General features: G+C 42.9%; 1 protein-coding gene across 1 annotated transcript in view; it reads left to right on the top strand.

The window, feature by feature from the left end:
• jag2b (jagged canonical Notch ligand 2b) overlaps positions 1-20819 on the top strand; it is a gene marked incomplete at both ends in the record, with an annotated part of 40225 nt that overhangs the window by 11369 nt on the left and 8037 nt on the right. Inside the window, 10 exons of the mRNA XM_079215614.1 lie at positions 4497-4551; positions 9347-9604; positions 10552-10612; positions 13033-13163; positions 14895-15014; positions 15472-15585; positions 15730-15843; positions 17331-17444; positions 17844-17890; positions 18059-18232. Coding sequence (XP_079071740.1) covers positions 4497-4551; positions 9347-9604; positions 10552-10612; positions 13033-13163; positions 14895-15014; positions 15472-15585; positions 15730-15843; positions 17331-17444; positions 17844-17890; positions 18059-18232 — 1188 coding nt within the window. The remainder of the gene's footprint in view (positions 1-4496; positions 4552-9346; positions 9605-10551; positions 10613-13032; positions 13164-14894; positions 15015-15471; positions 15586-15729; positions 15844-17330; positions 17445-17843; positions 17891-18058; positions 18233-20819) is intronic.

Consider the following 20819-nt stretch of genomic DNA (forward strand, 5'->3'; position numbering starts at 1 on the left):
GAGTCGGGAACAGGGAGGTGGACATTCAGGTCACCTGTCAATGACATGGAAACAGAAATGGGTCAGGGTGGTGGGTTTTTATAGGTTCATCTATGGACGTTTCTAGTTATGGTGTGATAGGCATGAAGAAACAGCTCCTAGTAGTAAGTTAAAGAGCTCAATCAACATTCGAGGTCCTTACTTTCCCCCAAGAGTCAATCAAACGTCAGCTCCACAATGCAGACTCACCCCTCCATTGATACTGCATTGTTGGCAGACTGGGATCTCCCACGGGATTACTCACCAGGCCTGGATCTCACATTCTTGGTATTCTTCGAATGCAAACGCGCTCATCACCCCACATGCAGAGGGCTGACCCCTCTTTTGAAAAAGAAGCGTGCAGATCCCATGCTTAGTGACCCCAGCCTGCCCCGGCTTCCACTTCCCACTGCCACCTCTTTCTGTTCCCTTTCCCTCTTTTTATTCCACTGGCCACCTTCCTCTCAGCCATCCAGCCCTCATCTGGCGTGGGAACCTACACCTGTGGCTCTCCCCAGACATCACCACCACATCCTCTGTCTTCAGCAAAATGGGCTTTTGTGATGACTCAAATACCTGAATTTAGTGAATGATGTGATTTGGTGCAATGCAAATATAGAACTGTTAAATAATTTTAAGCAAACACAGATTCACTAAGTACATGACTCATAAACATCCATTTTTTTTTTGTCCACCATGCCCCCCTTTTTGACTTGAAAACTAGGATTTCTAGTAAATCCTCTAATCCATGAGGGGAAGGGCCGGGTTTTTGAGATTTGATTGACGGAGGATTCTTCGGGTTCTCTGAAGTATTTCAGTGTTGGATGTTGCTGACGTGTGTATTTTGTGTTAAGAATGGTAGTTTAATGAAATTAGGATTTATTTTTCTGTGGTGGATATATGATTTAAGACTCGTGCAATAACCCCTGGAAGCTTTTTTTGACTTTGCCCATGCAACTGTCCTACCCAGGCTCAGCAGCACACATGCTGACACTAATTGTCCTTGTGCTGACTGTCTCTTCATGGACAATGGTTTTGATTGGGATGGGGGTGAGTTATGATGTTGGGACAAGGGTCTTTGTTCAGTAGCCTTTCCCCCTTCCCTCCCCCACACCTCCCCTTTATCCCCCTGCCCATCCATCTATCTTGTTCGAACCATTTGGGCAGCTGTCACTTAATCCAGCTAATCACAGAGTGGGATGGTCTGTGGGAAACCAGACCGTGGCTTTGCTCAACCCCAACGTGCACTGACTCAGGGAACTATTTACCCAAACAATTACAACATGTAGGCATTCAAGGAAGACTGGATTTTAGGCAAACCCAAAAAGTGAAGGTCACATTATGGCCACTGGTTCTTTCTTTAAATTCTGCCTCATGTTTGTCTGCACACTTGCGTAGTCTCATGATACAGGCAGGCATTGCACACTAATTCATTCATTGCCACTCACAGTTCTTCTTGTATGCATTGGGATGTGCACACACCCACCCACATGCTCAGACTGGGACAGCTAGCCCACCCTTTTATGGGAGGGGGTGGGGAGGGGAAATGGGTGGAAAGGTCAGAAGCCGAGCTACATGTCGTGGGATGATCCACGTTCATGTCAAATAATCCATCTTTGAGGCCCGCATCTGTTGTGCGTCTGCAGTCGGACGGGTTGGCAGAGCTTCCGGGAAACGGAAGCACAAACATCGCCCTTTGCCAAAACCCCAAAATTCATCACTACTCTCATCCATGCCCCTTATCGTCTCACCCACCTCGCTTACCCCAGTCTGGTTTTGGCCTGATGTATTACCAGTAGCTACAGTCTCATACAGTTGTACCCCCTTCTATGTCAAAACTGTGATCCCCAAGCCCTATAGCGCACCCCTCTCCTGTCATCTTCTATCCTCTTCTCTTGTCACCCATGGTCTTCCACAATAACACTCCCCTCCCCTTCCTCCCGCCACCACCCACAGCCAGACAAGCCTACTTAATCCCACAGCCCAGCAGCAACCAGCCTACCAGCTTGTTGGTCCCCCAGATCAACAACACAGACTAACACACACACACACGCATTTCCCAATCCCCCTCCCTGTGATTTCTCTTTCCCGCTTCACTGAGGCATTGAAGTCCCTCAATTACTTGCCGTATGCTTTTTTTTTTTTTTTTGCCAACGTCCTATCAATGACAGTACAGTAGAGGTCACAGCAGTCACACTGGGGCGACTACAACTGTCACTGGCAGTGACGTAATGAGTGTTATTTAGGTCAGCTGGTTGCCTAGCAGTGTGCCCTGCAGAACACCAGCTAGATTACTCTTGTGATGCTGTGTGTGTGTGTGTGTGTGTGTGTGTGTGTGTGTGTGTGTTTACTCAAACCAGTGTCAGCTCAGGTTTTTGCAACATCATTGCAAACAAGGTGGCCGTTTGCAACAATCTCCCAAATATCCATAAAGTATCAATTACAATCTAAATGTATTCTATATAAATTATATTGAAATCATTCAAAGTTCTATTGAAAAATAATTAAGGATGGTTGTTGACATGCAAACATGGTGATGTGATGAGAGCCACAACTTTATTCCTGTTTTTCAGTTTTGCATTCAATTAGTCCACAATAAGTTGGAAAGTAGTGAATAATAGCCATCCCATTTTAACAGAACGCAAGGTGAGTCTTAGAGCCTGAAACCAAAGTATCAATTAAAGATCATATAAAACAGAAAAAAAGCAGCAACTTTGAGAAACGTGAAAGATATGTGCCAATTTTTCTTCATAAATGTTGTTTAAAGCATTCATTGATTATCACTATTAATAATTTCCACACAGGGTAAAACGCATTCATCAATGCACCACTCCTGTTGTACTGGTCAACTGTTATACTGATAATCCCCTTAGCTGCTTTTATCTTGCTGTCTGACAACCAAGGACAAAGCCAGAGTTCATCTCACACAGCTAATATTGGCAAAGTGACCTTCTTAATGGACATCCTACCTGCTGAGGCTTTATTTTCCCCCCTGAAATCATGGTGGACTACCACCAAGCTTTTAACAGTCTTCGTTTTTCTATTTTGATTGTGGATGAAGAAAAGTGAAACTGATTTAAGATTAGAAGAAAACTGGAGACAAAAACATTGTCCTCGTGGATTTCAGTGCTGTGTTTTCAGAAGACATCAGGTCCAGAGAGTTGGTAGAATGTAAACTAATAATCCCAATTGAGACTGCATTGTTCATGCATCCGATTTAGCCAGTTGCTAACTTAGCTAGTAGCTAGCAGCTAGTTATGATGACTAGACGTATTTCAAAGGAATAGTTCAATAATTTATCTTGAGGGTTTGTTTTAGATGACATGACAAGTTGGGTTTTCACAATGAGACTCCAGGCAGTTCAAGGCGAGAAGAAGTCCAGCACAAAACACTTTCCTCTAAAGCACACTTATAAGTGTGCTTTAGAGGTGTTGTTGGGCTAGCCAGGCCAGCGTTTCCTTTGTTTCCAGCCTTTATGCTAACCCAATAGCTCCATATTCAGCCCACAGACATGAGAGGCAGCAATCTTTTCATTTAATTCTTTGTTCCCAATTGTTTTTGCCTGATGTGTAAAATGTCTGCTTTTTAAATATTTAGTTGTTATTACGTGTACCGTCACCAGGACTGTCTTTGTGCATTTGTAGCCTTTTCCTGAGTTGAACTCCATCTCAATGTTTGGTATCAAAGCTTCAGGGCAGGTGCAGGTTCATACTACCACATTGTGTTCTGAGCCAGAGGAAAGCTGAGGCAGTCTGCTGTTGTCTTGTGTCGTCTCCACATCTTAGTGCTGATGCTTCTCTTGGCTTCTTCCCACAGTTGTACTTACCGTATCCTGCTCTCGTATCTTTGAATCATTGGGTTTCATCGGCTGTGTAACTCAAGTGCACCACCGAGTAACGGGGCCAAGTTGCATACGAGACTCTGTAGTAGCAATGAAATTGATTTTTGCATCATCTGTGTGCAGCATGACTGGCGAAAATGATCATCCACATTATTAGAAACACAGTGATGATTGGTTATGTTTACTCATCTGTAAATTTGGGAACACAATTACAAAGGGAAATTGTTAAAGGTTCCTCTTTTTTATTTTACTGACGATAGACGAGGCATCATGTAGTCCTTTAGCAATGATGATTGGTCAAGTCTTTTATACTTAATTTACTGTCATTTGGATTGACGTATTCGGATATTTATACAAAGATAAAAACAAATGCTAGCATTTCTCATTGAACAAAAAGGGGACTTAAAGTAAAGTGTAAATTATGTAGCTAGGTTTAATAGTTGCAAATGTTTCTTTGTGCTTAATAACATCATTCCTACTATGCATATGCTCTATGGACAGCTGAAGACATTGTTACTCCAATGGACACCAGTCTAGCCTTTGAGTTAACTGCACATGAATGAGCAAACTCGTTCACCTTTTGTTGTGGCTATGTTGCTATTTTGTCTAACTTCTTTTTTTTCCCCTTTCCCTACAGCGGATGTACACGTTGATTGTAGAGGCCTGGGACTGGGACAACACCACACGCAACGGTAAGTCTCAACCTCACACGGCTCTGTGTTGTGGCTTCTTTATACTGATTCTGGTGGTTTCAGAAGATTTTTAGTCTAGAAGAAGTCTAAAAGGACTTTTGCGGGCGTGCTATATTGTTGTGAATGGTTTGTGGTTGTTTGCAGATGTGAATCTATTAGTAAACAGAAAAAAAGTATCTTTACATCTTTTTTCATTTTGTAATTTTTCAAGCAGAAATTGTCCCCTATAAAATCCTGTATTGCTGCTTCTATAGTGTAAACATACGCTGGTTTACTGAATATCTTGGCTTTTTTCAAACTATTTTAATACATCTCCTTGGTCAATGGAATATTCTAAGGGATGTTGTTCATCATTTTCTGACATTTAATAGATCAAGTAATTTATCCAGCAATCTACATCCATCTGCAGAAGGATTGGTCATTAACATTATTGTGAGAATAGTTGGTGAAGAATCTAATGAGTGGAGAATGGAAACTATATTTCTGCTTCAACACTTTAGGTTTCCAGGTTGAAAACGTCTTGTACTGTACACGGTAGCCGCCAAAACGCTTCATGTAGAATTCACGTCTTGGGCCAGGTCTGACCAGCTGTATCCTGTTTTCCTTTGCTTATGTCCGCTGCGTGGACTCCTGTGCAACCCCTTTATCCCGTCTGAGCAGTAGCCCAGTCTGGGAGGAAGAGGACCCGTTTGAGGATTGTATGTCTGGATGTGTGGAGGTAGCTTTGGTCTTTGGACACGGTGGCATTTTTCATGAGTCTCTTAATGCCTTTCTGTGATTTCAAGCGTGTCCATGAATGCATTCATATTCCGGACCGTACTGTCCTCTGCAGTCTAAACTGCCTCTTTATTGATATGAGGTCATTGCATCCTGTTTTGTCCATAAAATCAAACGCACTTCCACTCGTGAATGCAGACAATGGAGGAGAAATAGACTTTGACATCATAGCACTTGGATTAGACTGCTGCATGCCCTGTGTCATTGCCGTGTCTGCCAGTGGGCCTCCAGCAATTGTGTACATTATCAGTAATTACTTCTGATGAAGCTTAAATGTTCCTTGAGCAACAGTCCGATTGATTCTCTGCCAGCTACAGGCACTTCACTCTCAGTCAAATTGCTATAAAGTAGTAAAGTAAATGTATTTTGGATGAAAGGATGCACAAATGAGCACATTTCACTTCTAATTTGATTAATTTCCCTAGCATAGAATGAGACAGATCCCTGCTCTTATCTCAAAGTCTTGAAGGAATGTGTTACAACGTTTGACCTTTTGAAGCTCACGCAGATTTGCTTAATTTTGTGTTGGATGCTGTTTCAAAGCCACACTGAGCCTGCAGTTAGGCCACAGACATCAGCTGACTTCAACCTTAATGTCATGGGTTCAAGAAACTCAAACGTCTGGAACAAATGCTTCTTTTGACCCCCATAAGATATCACAAGGGAGTCTTCTTGTGGAGGGAAACCTTTGTCTGGCAGGTGAGCCAGGCAGGTCACATTCATTATGTTGCTGTGTTTTTTTAAATTTGGTTTCACAGTTAATATGACATGTCTTGGCACATGGTTCCCTCCACTTTGATTTATCAAAATCAGGATTTGGTTTTCACAGTCCGTGATCAAAGACGTATTGGATTCGAAGACATCTACCTAGAAATGAATTGGGTTAATTCATCTTTTTTTAGCATGCATTTCATATACCAAGAAATTTAACTTAAGCGTGAAGTCTCATGGGTTCAATCTAGCTGTATGGATCTAATTGTAAATCAAAGAATCGATCTGAATGTTCGTCGTAATTCTTGAACAGTTGAACCAATCTACTTTCCACTTGGCAAGTGTATTGGGGAGCAAAGGGGGTGCTGTGTCAAAGTTGGTACAGTTTGGACTTTCGACATGTTCAATATCAATAAACAAGTGAACATCGCTCTGTGGCGCAGCAGGGCTTCAGGCCTCAGCTGACGCATTACGGTTGACACCGCAACAGGCTGAGTCTGTTTCAATGGAATCCAGTGACACAAAGCTACGAACTGCCGCTTGACAATTGTCGCAACAAATCAGTTGAGCTGGTCCCACCACCTTTTTTTTTTTTTTTTGAGGCGGTGCAGTGCCGAACAATCTATGTTTTTGTTTCAAAAATGACGTTGGCCCGTCCCCAGTGCTATTTAATGACATAACTGTAACGTCAACAAGCGCTTCAGCAACACTTCAACGGAGTCGAGCATGCCCGCCGAGTGATGAGCTGTTCTGGACAACTCGTGGCGCCCAACGGCCACCTTACAAAGCGGCCGCTGCACTTGTTTAATTGTTATGCAGACGACAACACCACTGGTGTGTGTTTTTTTTTTTTTTTTTTTTTTTTTTTTAAACCAGCTAGTAGCACTGCGGACTGAATGTCTTCTGATTCCTTCCTGCCAAACTCTAGCACTGGAATCTGGATGCTCTAATCCTGCCACATCTTGAAGTCAGAAAATATGTAATATAATATTGTCAAAAATATATAATGCACTTTTTTTTATTACATTCTGAAATCGGTTGGAACAATTTACAACGGACTATAGTGGCACATGTTGAAAGCGTGAACATCCAGCTGAAGACAGTGTAGCTGTCTGACCACATCCTGATCAGTCCTCAACTGCAGGAACGAAAGGTGTACAACGGGTTCATGGCCCACTAGATGGTCATTGTTGTAATGCATATCTCTCTTATATGATATGGTCAAGTCTTCCCTGTTATTCCTTCTTTGTTGCAGCTCCTATTGTCTTTGTTGGCCTATCATCCCAAGTAAAAATCTGGGTCTTTTAAATTTGAAAGTAAACCATTGAGGTGACACACGGAAAGAGATGTATGGAAGTCCATGACACTGTGTCTGTAAGGCATTGAAACTTTTTTTGGGGGCCTGAGTCAGCACCAGCCTGATGTCTTGTGCGACCAGTGAGTCGGTCTGTCAGTGAGATTCCTCTCCTCCGGCGTCATGTCCTCCAGTGTGCCTCTCTTCCTTTCCCCCTTGTGTCCTCAGGAAAGGCAGCCGGCTGTTTTCCTTGTGTTTATCGAGCAGGAAGTGGAGTGGACTGGACGGCCGGGCTCAGTGTTTAGACACCGAGGTAGCGGAGCCCGGCTTGGGCCCAGAGCCCATTGTTCTCTATCTGGCAACTACCGGGGTTATTTCTGTTATTGTTGCCTAATTCTGTCTGACATTGTGTCAGTCCCCCAGCAGAGGAAGGTGTGTGTTCCTGCTTGCTCACTTCAAAATATCTATGGTGCATTGCAGCCCAGAGCCAGGGAGAAAAAGGAAATCACAGCAGACCCCCTATTTCCACAGAGATTGTTTGCCAGCTTCGATCCCACTGTGATAAAGATTGCTTTCTTTCTGGAAGCTGGCGCTGAGGCGAGCCCCACAGAGGAAAACCACGTTTAACGTGAGCGTTGGCTTGCTAGAGGCTAAATGGTAGCAACCTCCCGACATGACTGTGCACATACAGACAGCTCGGAGGCACCGCTGATGTGTGCCTTCACCAGAAAATAGATCAATTTGCAGACAATGAATTTCAATTGCGTACTTAAAATTCAGTGGGTACTTTCCACACACACACACACACCCACATAATGTGATCAAAGCGTCTGTCTGCTCAATAAGAATGCAGTGCTTTTCCTCTATGGAGGGAATAGACACGCGCAGTTGCGAGGACTCATTTCTGAATATTTACTTGTAGTGTCATGTTCTTTAATTGCTTTTTATGCTCGCGGTCTTGAGCCAAGATGCTCACCTATCCTGATTCATCTCATCTTCTAATCATGCATCCTCAGTTTTTTTTGGCGGAGGGTGAACTTTTTAGCAAACGGTTGCTTATTTTACACTTCCAATAGTGACGGCGCATTATTTGGAGTAGTGGTGCAAAGGATCATAAAACTCAAGGATCGGAGTCACGGGTCGGCTCGGCAAAAAAAAAGGAGATATAGCTTTTAGAGATCCTTGATCACGTTTTTTTTTGCCGTCAATACTAATTGCCGGTCATTGGTCCATATTGGCAGATTGAGATCCCTTTTTATCTTAAAAGGCTCCCCACTATTTTTTTTTTTTTTTTCCCCACCGTCCCAAAAAATACTTCAAGGACTCTGATCATAAAACATTCCTATTGTTAATCTTTACTTTCTCATAGTAATTTATAGTGGGGTTTTTTTCTGCATTAAAAAAAAATACACATTTCTAATTAGAAATAAAAGATTGTAATTTTATGGATTAAAAGCAACTTGTCATTTGTAGTTTTTAATTATGTATTATAATCGCGATAGAAGTAATTTCGTCTCAAAATATCTCCTTCCAACAACTGGATAAGTTTCTCACTAAAACTACATTTTACGAGATTACATGTGAAAACATCATGATAACGTTATAATTTACCTTGGCCCAATTAAGATTTTCACTGACCAGAGCCTGAACGCATCATAATGTAACCTTGGCCGTTAGCGGTGCTGCCCTCATTACTATATCTGTCAATTTAAACACAGATTAGCTGTTTTCAATGTCACATTATTAGAGATGGGCGACTAGGAAAGCATAAATGCCAATGATGTATCCAATTATTAAAGGTTGCCATGGACGATGAGGTTCACTGGATGCTGATGGTAACATTTTAATTTTGTCATATTGTGAGGACGGGTTATACGGGTGTTGTGGGAGGGAAATGAGTCTTCTGTAAATAATTATATTCAAGGATTAATCTTCACAGTTCCTGTTATTCAAAGTGGTCTTTTCATTCTTCAGTGACTTGTCTGATTTGTCTTCATCTGGTTTATATTTCAGTAGAGGAGGAGCTGCTGATCGAGCGCAGCATTCACACTGGTATGATCAACCCCGGCGACCAATGGCAGACCATCCCGCACGACGGGCCAGTGGCTCGCCTCGTCTATCGCATCCGGGTGCGGTGCAATGACAACTACTATAGCAACAAGTGCAATAAGCTGTGTGTTCCTCGGGACGACTACTTTGGCCACTATCGCTGCGAGGCTTCAGGGGCCCAGGTGTGCCTGGATGGCTGGATGGGCTCCGACTGCAGGACAGGTGAGCTGCAAATGTCCAGTAATTGTAAAAGTTCAACATTTGAGCTTCTCAAATGTGAGGGTTGACTGCTTTTCCTCGTGGCATTTGATGGTAAACTGAATATTTTGGGGTTTGTACAACTGCTGTATCAAAAGAAATAAAAAAAAATCCCGTCATTCTATTTTAGACACAAAACGATGAATTGATTAATGAAGAGAAATAATGTTCAGATTAATCACTAGTTTGTAGCCATACTTCTTTCTATCAACAAAGTTGCAGCGTATGCTAGCCTCCTCCAGTTTTTTGATGTAACTTCCCATTTTAGACTTTTTGGGACATTTGAAAAATACAAACCAGTAGATTATCGAATTAAGTATTGTTGGTTGCAGCCCAAGTGCTCCAATTATTTACTGTATGATGTTATTAAAATCTTAAATCGAACATGTCATCTGATTTACTGCACTCATTTGAATCGTATCAATTTAAGTACATCCAAAAGAATTATTTTTTTGAAAAGCATGGTGGAAATGCAACGTGCGCTGCCTGCTTATATTAAAACGTGGCAGCGCTGGAGTCGTGCTTGTGGGTGGTGTCAGAGAGTGGGGGGGCCCCTCAATAAATCACCCAACTGACCTTAGAAGACGAAGGGTGAAAAGGGGAGGGGAGAGGGGTTGTTTTTGAGAGGGGGTCGTGTTGTACATGCAGGCCATAAAGTTGTCTCTCCCGCGCCCCCCAAACCCTGGTCAGGGTGCCATGAATTCTCACGTCTCATTGCACTTGTTAGAAAGATGGCAAACAAACGAGCTTCTCCTCCTCCCACCTTTCCATATCGTTCCTCCCCCCTCTCTCTCTTTGGCCCTTTTTTTAAATGTGTTTTTATGGTTAGAAATGTAATGATATTTCTCCCAATGACATTTTTATTGTCACCTTTTTTTATTATTTCTCTCCGTCTTCTTGCTTTTTCTCAGCGATCTGCAAGCAAGGCTGCAACCTGTTACTCGGCGGCTGCTCTGTCCCAGGGGAATGCAAGTAAGAGGAGCAGGAATATCTTTCATGTACAGAAATGTGACTGCTCAAATCCAACAGTATCTTCATTTTACTGCTTTGTGTTTTTTTAAATCTGTTGCATTATGCATGCAGTTTGATTTCTTTTAAATTTAGATTATCTTTTCTTTGGTCTGTTTGTAATGGAGCCATGTTTTCTGTATTCAGAATTTGACCAAAAATCAAGCTCAGTTTGTGAAAGACAAAAGATTGATGGATTTCAGATGCCAACCCGAGGCACCTTCACTTGTCGTAGCCTGTTTTTTTGCCGGGCCCACCTTTGTGTCCACCTTTTTTTTTTTTCTTTTTTTTTCCCCTCCCTCGTGGGCATCTCCACCTCAGTTCAGAAGAAAAGGGCAATGCTCTGCCTGCCTCGTATTTTTAGCCACCTGATATCCTTTACAGAATACCAAGCATCTCGTCTGCTCGCTGCTGCTCAGACTGAAGTAAGCGAGTCGTCAGTGTGTGTGAATTTGACCACTAGTAAACGTGCTGGGAATTGTCATATCCCCATCCGCATTGCAGTCCTCCTTGAAGGGCAGGGGGCAGGAAAGAAAATGAATATCCTACTGTGTTGTGAACATTTCCCAAAGTGGAAATGACAGTTGGATAAAGTGACGTGGAATGGCCCCGGAGGTCCACATTTCCAGGATGTGCCACATCCCGTCGTCATTTGTAAACCCCCTCCTCCCACCTGCCAGATGAAGAGACACTCACCTCCCATTATTAAGAAGCAGGGTTTGGCTCTGAGCCAAGGAATAACAGGGGGATGACCAGTTTTCGGAGACCTTCACATTTTTTCGTGTCTCGTTCAGCATCCTTATTCCAGTTAGCAGACAGGCCACAGAGGGGCACACGCTTGTTCTTCCAAAAATGTCAAGTCCCAGTCAACAGGAAAAGTGAGATGAATAGAAGAGCGGCAGTAAAGAATTTTCCTGCAGTGGCATGAATTTAATGAAGCCTCAGGTCACAGAAAGCTGGTATTAAATCCCTCGCTGACTCCTTTCACTGCCTCCATTTCATCAGTTTTATGGGGTTTGCCAAAGGCTTTTATGAAACACAAAAGCTGGTACGTGCCTGTTGTCATGCTGCTGCATTGAGGCTTTTTATTCGCACACATTAGGCTTGTTCTGACATATCTGTCAGAGGGTAGCCGCGTCACTTGGGTAAGCACTGCAACACATTTTTCACCACTCTAAGAGCTTTGTGCCAAGCGTCAAGGTGCCAAGATGTTGGAATCCAGCTGAGAGGAAACGTCACGCCTGCACCAGTCAGGGCTTGATGAGTGATCGCGATGTCAATGTGGCCAAGAATTAAACCACAGAATGCCTCTTTTGATAGCTTAAAAAGCAATACGCAGGTATCCTTGCCAAAGTTTTGTTTGCGCGATTGCCACATTGCTGTCAGAGCCTCTGAAGCTACTCGTATACAGTAGAAAAGCATGCCAAGTATTTCCCCCGATGCCTGAGAATGGCCGAGAAAGCCTCGTCTCTCCGATAGACAGCGGTGCCGTCTGCAGGAGACCTCAAAATAGCAGTCAATTGACAAGACAGCTGGCCCGACGACACCGCAGCCTTGGAATAGCCGACCGCTGTCATGAAGCTGCAGGCGCGTGCTCACAAACACTGTGTATATACGCAGTTGTCTCCAGCCACTCGCTCTCGGAACCACCAGTGCCACCCTCGGCCCCCAGACTCTCACCCGAGCAGTGGAGCCGCTGGAAGTATTCTTAACCCCTCCTGCCTTGGAATGTCACCCTCCACTGAGATTAGTTGGCAGGAGGCCGTGTGATAGGTTAACACTGGAGCAGATACAGTACGAGGTGCGTTTCCACTGTTGGGCAGGTTGTCGAGGAGGCTCTCTTCGTCCCGGTTGCTCTCTTAGCAGCTCCTGCAGCTCAGTGGTTTGAGTCATGAATCAGTGCCTCTTCCAACAGACTTTATAATGAAAGTTTCTTACAATTCAGAATCATGCATGAAATAACTTCAGTGACGGGTTTCTTTCGAGAAACTTGGCTTTTTGTCTCTTGTCTATCTTGTTTATTGTGTATGTATATAAGTACGAGGAGCTAAATACCATTTATGTGTAAAAAGACATGGCCAATAAAGCTGATTCAGATTTTTGTGACTTTAACAAAAAAAATCAGTTCTCAGAAAACGCTTCTTTATGTCCCACTGATCAACTGAGTCACAAATCATGTGTTTTAATTAGGTTACATTGACTTTGTTTTACTTCAATGCATCTAGGCCAGACGTTTTTTTTTTCTTTTTCGCTTGCTTTTGTCCCTGTAGAACATTTATAAAACGTAACTCTGTAATGAAACTTGTATGTCATGTCTTTGAACTTTTAAAATTACGCCTGAGGGATTTGATGAGTGCAATGATTTATGTGTCTCTGCTTGACAGGTGTAACTACGGCTGGCAGGGCCAGTTCTGTGATGAATGTGTGATTTACCCTGGATGCGTCCACGGGACCTGCAACATCCAGTGGCAGTGCAACTGCGAGAGGAACTGGGGTGGCCTGCTGTGCGATAAAGGTACGGAAAAGATGTTCTTGTTTCATCGCCTCCCACACAAGATGCTGGCAAAGCGCCCACTTTCATCTCAAGCTACAGTTGGTGCTGAAATGCTGCTCCTCGTGTTCTTGTTGGAAGAAGGAAAAAACAAGAGTAACAGGCCAACCATCTTTTAAAAGTGTCCTAGTTTATTTTTACATAAGTGCTGTTCTGGGGATCTAATTTATGCCGCCGTAACGAGTGCCATGTGGATTTTGAAAAGTAGCTGATACATATTTGGAAGCGCAAATTAAACTTTAAAGGGCTTAATTTGAGGGGGAAAAATTGGTGTGGTGGTTCCCGGCCCATCTGCTGCACCAGAGCAGTCAACAAACAATGGTGAGGATTTACTTCTTTTCTGTTTTTAAATGACAGTAAGCTGAATATCTTGTGGTTTTGGACTGTTGGTCAGACAAAACGAGCAATTTCAAAATAATCTTGGGATTTTCTTCAGATTTTATAGATCAATTATTGAATTGGTAAGAATTATTAGCACTTTGGTAGAGTAAGGAGAGAAGTTGTATCAAAAGCCTTTATCCTGCTGGCATAATGGTGCAACTGGTTTCGACCTCACCTGTTATTCATCCGGGTGGACATGGCAAAGGTAAATGTAGGTGCTCTATATAGGAAAATACGTCGCAAATAAATTATCCATTTCATAATAAAATAACCAACAAATAAGAAAACAACGACAGAAACTTATTAAAGGGTCGAAGCAAATCATATCACAGAGTGATCTGTTCCCATCAATGGGTTCAATTAAAAAGATGTTGGGTTCTGATGGCCAACGTGTGCTCCCTCTTTCAGATATCAGTGATCAATTAATGAAGAAAATAATAATCAGATTGATTGATCACAATGATAGTTTGAGAAACTACGTTAACGTACCTTCACATGAGGTCTCAATTCTCTTTGACTGGAGAACAGCAGCTGGATAGTTTTACTGCCTGTGGCATCCGAGCAGCAGCAGGGACACTCGATCCCCCCACATCCCTTCGTCACGAGGGCTCTTCGGGGGATGAGAACGCGTCCCAAGATCCCCAGTGGAGACAGATCCCTGCTCTTTTATTTACCAGCCTTTAGGGTGACCTGGCCTTTAGCCTAAGGATGGTGTGCAGGGATCAAATGGGGTTCCGTTGAGTTACTTATACGGGAAAAACATGCACAATTAAAGAAGAAAGGGGACATCTAGGAGTCTATTCAGGCTGTAACTGAATAAAGGGTGCAACTTAACCACGTGGCTGTGACCGGTAAGTTCTGTAAAACCGTTATCGTTATGGAGTTGCAGCAGAGCGGTTGTGAAAACACTGTGTGCTTCTTGTCAAAGCTGACAGCTGGTGGATCCCGACAAACTTGCTGGGAACTCCCGGATAAATTGGTGAAACAAGTTATCTCATGGGGTCGATCCAATCGACAAAGTCTAAAAGTGTGGCGTGCTGAGGAGGGTGAAACGTTCCTCAGATTAGTACATGACACAAGCATGAATCATGTTTTATACATCACTTTTGCTTGTTTCAGGTTTGCCTCTTTAAACCCTGTCCTCTCATTGCGCCCTCTTTTCTTTTCGAGGTGGAAGAGATCAAAGTCTTTATTAATGGTGGATTTTTTTTTTTTTTGCAGATAATTCAGGCAGGATGGCATTTTAGAAGTTTGGTCAAATGGGTGAAATCACCGGATTAGAGTATTCATGTGTATAAATGTGTCTTCCTCCAGATCTGAATTACTGTGGTCGCCACCAGCCGTGTGTCAACGGAGGAACCTGCATGAACACTGAACCAGATGAATACCACTGCGCCTGTCCTCGGGGATACTCTGGCAAGACCTGCCAGATAGGTGAGAGAACCCACTAACACCTGTACTGTGTACTGTGTCTGTGAAAGGCCCGGCACAAGAACTACTGATGAACGACATGTTGTCTCAGTATATTAGAGAACCATAGTGTCTTCTTCTGGCTAATATAAACAATTAACTTATGTATTCAGAATATATTTAATATTCAGGAAACTTTTTTTTAAAATTTTAAAATTAAATGCACTCTTGTGCTCCAACAAAAAGTTGTATAGTTGGATGGTAATCCAACTGTTTGTTCGAGCATCATGTTGGTGACATTCTTATGGAACCAAAAAAACTAATTTAGCTTGCCTACCAACTTTATTTATGCAAAATTGGAAAAACACAAGATGCCTTATGTGATGTACTGGAAGTTATTGAAGAAAAATCTGAATGTGTAAGAACAAAGAGTAATGTTTAACTTGTTTCTCCTTTGAACAAACCTCCCTCCCTCCATCAGCCGATCACGCCTGTGTTTCCAACCCTTGTGCCAACGGTGGCTCGTGCCACGAGGTTTCCTCAGGGTTCGAGTGCCAGTGTCCGCCGGGCTGGGAGGGTCTGACCTGTGCCGACAGTGAGTTGCTGCACTACTTTCAATCGTCTCCACTCCTTCCCTGCTCGGACCCGTCCTCTTTCACCATCATCTTGTTCCAGCCTAAAGTCTGACTTAAGTAAACGGAGAGAGTTATGGTGTGTTTTATTATTTTTTTCTTCTCAGATTTGGACGAGTGTGCCTCCAGCCCATGTGCTCAGGGTGGAACCTGTGTCGACCTGGAGGACGGCTTTGAGTGCGTTTGCCCGCCGCAGTGGGAGGGAAAGACCTGCCAGATAGGTGAGACATACACACAAAATAATATTTTTTTATTTTACCAGAGGCGGTTAAAAACGGTACATCCCGTGTTCAGGTTTTCAGTTGGCAAACAACTCCTTATTTCTCCAGGGAAGACGTGTTTTTGCAGGCTTTTCTTTCCCGTTTCTTTCCGTTTCCTGAAACAAATAAAATGGCCCCCGAGACACAGGCGCACTGCTCAGATGTATGTTTTTGGATTCAAATTGGCAACCAGCAACCTGAGGTCCATGCTATCAATATCCTGGATGGGCTGGCAGCTGCACCGCTCTTTTTCTTTCTCAATGACTTTATGAGCTACGAGTGTCTATATCCGGCTGTTTGTTTGTCGCTGGCGATCGTTTTTTTTTTTTATTTAGCTCCCGTCCCAACAAGCGGACGTGACCGGCCTGAAGCCAGGAAATGGATTACGACCGGTAAACAAAGTTAGAGTGTGTGTGTGTGTGTGTGTGTGTGTGTGTGTGTGTGTGTTGGGGGGGGGGGGGCTGAAGGTAGGAAAAAGATCCCAAGAGTTCCGTGTCATCTTACCAGCTCGGGTCTCAGCTTACCGGCAGCCATTGGCCTCCTGTCTTACCTGGCGATTTTGTGTGTGTGGAGTTTAGGGTTTCAGAGAGAAGACAGGTGTGTGACCACAGCAGGACTCCCTGCTGACTGCCCCCCAGCCCCACTTCCTTTTGAATATTTGAGCAGTGGTGCTTTTCTTTGTTATAACACTTTTGATGTCTTGGTGAGGGTTTGTGAGTGATACTGTGCCGTTTACACTAATTTCAACCGTACTGCACGGATGAAAACTGTTAAGTGTCAGCTGTTGTTTCTCTGAGTTCTGTGACACTTGATAACCACAACAAAACTATATAGGGTGACAAATAAATGAAGTTTCAGTCAATGACAAAGCCAGTAAATATGGGTTGAGACAGAGTATGACATGCAACAAAGGTCCAGAATCAAACCAGCGAGGTTGCGGTCACATGATATTGATCTTAAGGCACCGGACCACCATCTCAAATGCAAAATAGTGTTCCAGCTTCTTAAATGTCTATGTGCTGCTTGTGTGTATTTTCTAGTATTGTATAGTAAATATCTTTGGGTTTTTGAACTTGGAAGACGACGCCACCAACTAATTGATCAATTTATTTATAGTGAAACTAAATATTATTTGCATCCCTATTGCACAGAGTTTTAGAAAATGAACAAAATTGAAGCAACAGAGGCCGAGAGGTCGTGACTTTTACTCCCCAATATAAGTTGAGCCCCAAACACACTGGAGCCTACATTTCCCAATATGCAACCAAAAAGCATCTTTTCTACAATTTAGGCTTTTTTTATTCTTCCAAAGTGTCTCCAAGCGCAAGCTGAGATGTCTAACTAAATAACCAGGTTGGGCTTCTGGTCTCTTTTCTTTCTCTTTGTCCTTTTCTTGGTTGTTGTTTCAATTGATGGACTCGGTCTCCTTCTACTTCCTGCCTTTACAGATGCAAATGAGTGTTCGGGAAAGCCCTGTGTGAACGCTTACTCTTGCAAAAATTTGATTGGCGGATATCACTGCGACTGTTTTCGGGGATGGTCCGGACAAAACTGTGACATCAGTCAGTATTTCTTCCATTTAAAAGTCACTTCTAAATTTCTGCTACTTTCCAACGCAGCCTCCTCACTTCCTGGACTCACAACATAGGTGTAGTTTAGCATCACTTGCTTTCCCACTTGTGGTAACCCGTTCCTCTTTCGCCTTGGCAAACTGAGTCCTCGTGACTGAACTTGCATGCACAGTTCCTTGCTGAGGATCCAATGCATGCCCAGTCACAATCTATGCAAGGTTTATCTGGCACTATTAGCTTCACTAGTTATTTCTTTTCCAAACTTTAACATAATCTGTGCACGTACCACAATGTAGACTCCACCTGATGGTGGATGAGGTGATAAATATTCCACGTTCATCATTTCTGATCATAAAAAGTAATCATTCACTTCTTCTTCTTCCTCTTCAGACATCAACGGCTGCCATGGTCAGTGCCAGAATGGAGCAACATGCAAGGTATGCATCTTTTTCCAATAGACCCAGTCGTCTTGCACCAGACGCCGCTTCCCAAACATGAACCAATATGGCTCGGAGATGCCCACAAAGTCTGTGCACCAAAGCTCCACCACCTTGTGTATGTCGATGCCATTGGTCTCTTCATTTTTCTTTTTGTTTCTTCTTTAGGAGAGCCCGAGGGGTCACCACTGCCAGTGTCCTCCAGGTTTTGTGGGCTCTCACTGTGAAATCCAGAGGAATAAGTGTGACAGCCTACCATGCCAGAATGGCGGCCAGTGCCACACAGTGTTGGACGGCTTCGTGTGTCAATGCCCACCGCAGTTCGCTGGACAGCTGTGTGAGGTGAGTCTCATGTTCCACAAGTCACGCTAGATTTTATTAATGTGGTGACGGTTTTATAAGCCGGTTGTAGCTTTTGATTTGTATAGCCTGTGCACTGCAGCAGTGGCATATTTCATGTCTGAGAAGAAACTAGCGGCGTCTCGAATATCAATTTCTGGGCTCCGAAGCCTTGGGAGTAATAAACAGGAAAAAATGACGACGCTGACCGGAGGAGCGCTTTATCCTTGATTTGGTTTATAGCATAAATGTATGCATTCAAGCTTTTTTGGTTTTCATAAATGTTTCTGTAGTCTCATTAGCAGATAAAAAAATAAATAAATGCGGCACCGAAGTGTCAACAGTGACGGATATGAAGAGAAAATGGTGTGACATAAAGTTAAGTGGTAATAAAACACCCTCCTCATGCGAAGATGTCTGAGTTGAGACAAGACAGACATGGAGATGATGGTACATTGTGCAACAGAGGATCTTCCCTGTGGACAGTAACTGCCATACTGAGTGTGATAATTTTCCTAGCAACCAATGAACTTTAGAAATTGACAGGGCAAAACAGGCAAATAAAGTCACACAATCTAAGCCATGATGATTATTTGGTGAGAAGAAGATCCTTTTATTAATTGTGTGATACAATTTGTAAAATATACACAATGGGACTTTTAATGTTGTGCAAATACTCAAACTGCAGTACTTATTACAGCACATTTATCTAAGCCGCCTTTGCCAAATTCTGATCTGCCTAAAAGTTGTGTAATATGTTCCAAACCCAATAAGCCAAGCCCGGGTTTCATTGCAAACTTATTTTGTCTTTGCTGCAGCCTTTTTGTATTTGAGGTGTGTGTTTGAGGCTAATGTAGGTTAGCAGTGAGGAAACTGACACTTCCTGGCATCTCTTGGGACCTGAATGGAGGACATTGCTGGTCAGGAGCCAATCCTGTTTTAGCATCTCTACTATAAATAAGAGCCTCTCTGAATGAGGTGATGCTGGATTTCTGCCCGCATACTACAGAGCCCTGATGCCGGCTATGGAACAGTGTATTCCTGCCCTGCTGTGCCAAAACTATGCATCAAATTTCCCTGAGTAGTGGCTCTTCTCAAGTCCATAGAAGTCTGATTGTGAAATGGTGTGTTTTTCCATTTCTGATCTGAATGATGTCCTCAGAAGAAACAAGGACAAATTGAGACAAGTGGAAATGCTTAAACAAAAATAGAGCCATGTTTACACTCTTCTAGATGACATCCTTGTCTTGATCATTTGATACCAGTTCATGGATTTTGTTTCATACATATTTATTTGGGCAGTCAAACCAAAAGGAAAACTGACTTCTTTGTAGTTTCTGATGCATAATTTGAATCTTTCAATTGTATCATTCCAAGGTGCTGGATTAACTTGGGAAGTGGAGGTCCCTAATTGCAGCTGGTTTTAAGAAATGTAATGATCATTCTCACTAATGATTTAAATCTATAAGCCAGCACAAAAATGTCAATGTATGTCTGCCATGCAGACAGCTGGCTGCATGGATTGAAATAGGCATATCTGGAGACATTTGACTAAAAAACACTTGTGTTCTTGACGCGCATGGGACTGGTGGTGGTGATTGAAACATCTTTTTATAGTGTTGAACAATAGGTGCATGTGTGGGGATACAGGCGGCTTTGATCTACCCTCAATTCCTGGTATACAACATAGCAGTAGTGCAGCTGTTATGTTCTTCACAGATCTCTCCGAAATGAATCCAGCAAGTCACCGGGTGCTTGTTCATCCATTCACTCCCTTTAAAATGTGGGCGTTCTGGACCTTTTGAGCTGACTCTCATAAGAGATCCATTGGCCCTCAGCATTGAAATCTTGGATTGTTTGTCCCTGAAGTGACGCTAACATCAGCTCGTCCATCATCTCTACTCTCAGAGTTGACCTTGATTCTGCTGGGACAGCTGAATCCCCTCTCACACACAGCTTAATGTGCACCCCAGTTTACTTAATCTGTTTGCTTTATCTATATTTCATTCTTTAAAATGTGGTTTCTGCTGATGTCAACCAAAGTTAAAGAATTGGTATCCAATTTCTCAAAATAATTGTCAATCTCAAATTACTTTCAAGCCCTATAAAAGACAAGTAACGTGTTTTTACATAAACAATTAGTACAAGCAACCTTTAAAAGTCACATCTGTTGCAGAATGTATTTCTGGTTGACCACGAGTAAATTATATGATGGTCCAAATACATTCTCAACCTGTCTGCTACAATGAAAACAGTTAACTTAATGTGCTGAAGATTTACTGACGCTCTTGCCCTCAGACACGCTCCCCTGACCACACACGTGCAAAGTAAAGAAAAGATGTATCTGGCTCCGACGCTGAGAGTAAAATAAACTGTGTGTGACCTCCAGACTTCACCCACCCTGTTGCCCAACTCCCTTGTTCAGCACCTTAAATGGCAAAAGGGTTCAACTCAGAGTTTATGCACAGTAGGCTTCTGTTTAAAGAAACTGGGCGATTTTCACTCCAACCTCCGTATTGCTGCATGTAGAAACAGCAAAATATGTCACCGTCTCCTCTGGTGGTATGATGGATGATTTATCTTCACTGTG

The sequence above is a fragment of the Taurulus bubalis genome (genome assembly GCF_910589615.1).
Source record: "Taurulus bubalis genome assembly, chromosome: 3".
Taxonomy (NCBI): Eukaryota; Metazoa; Chordata; class Actinopteri; order Perciformes; family Cottidae; genus Taurulus; species Taurulus bubalis.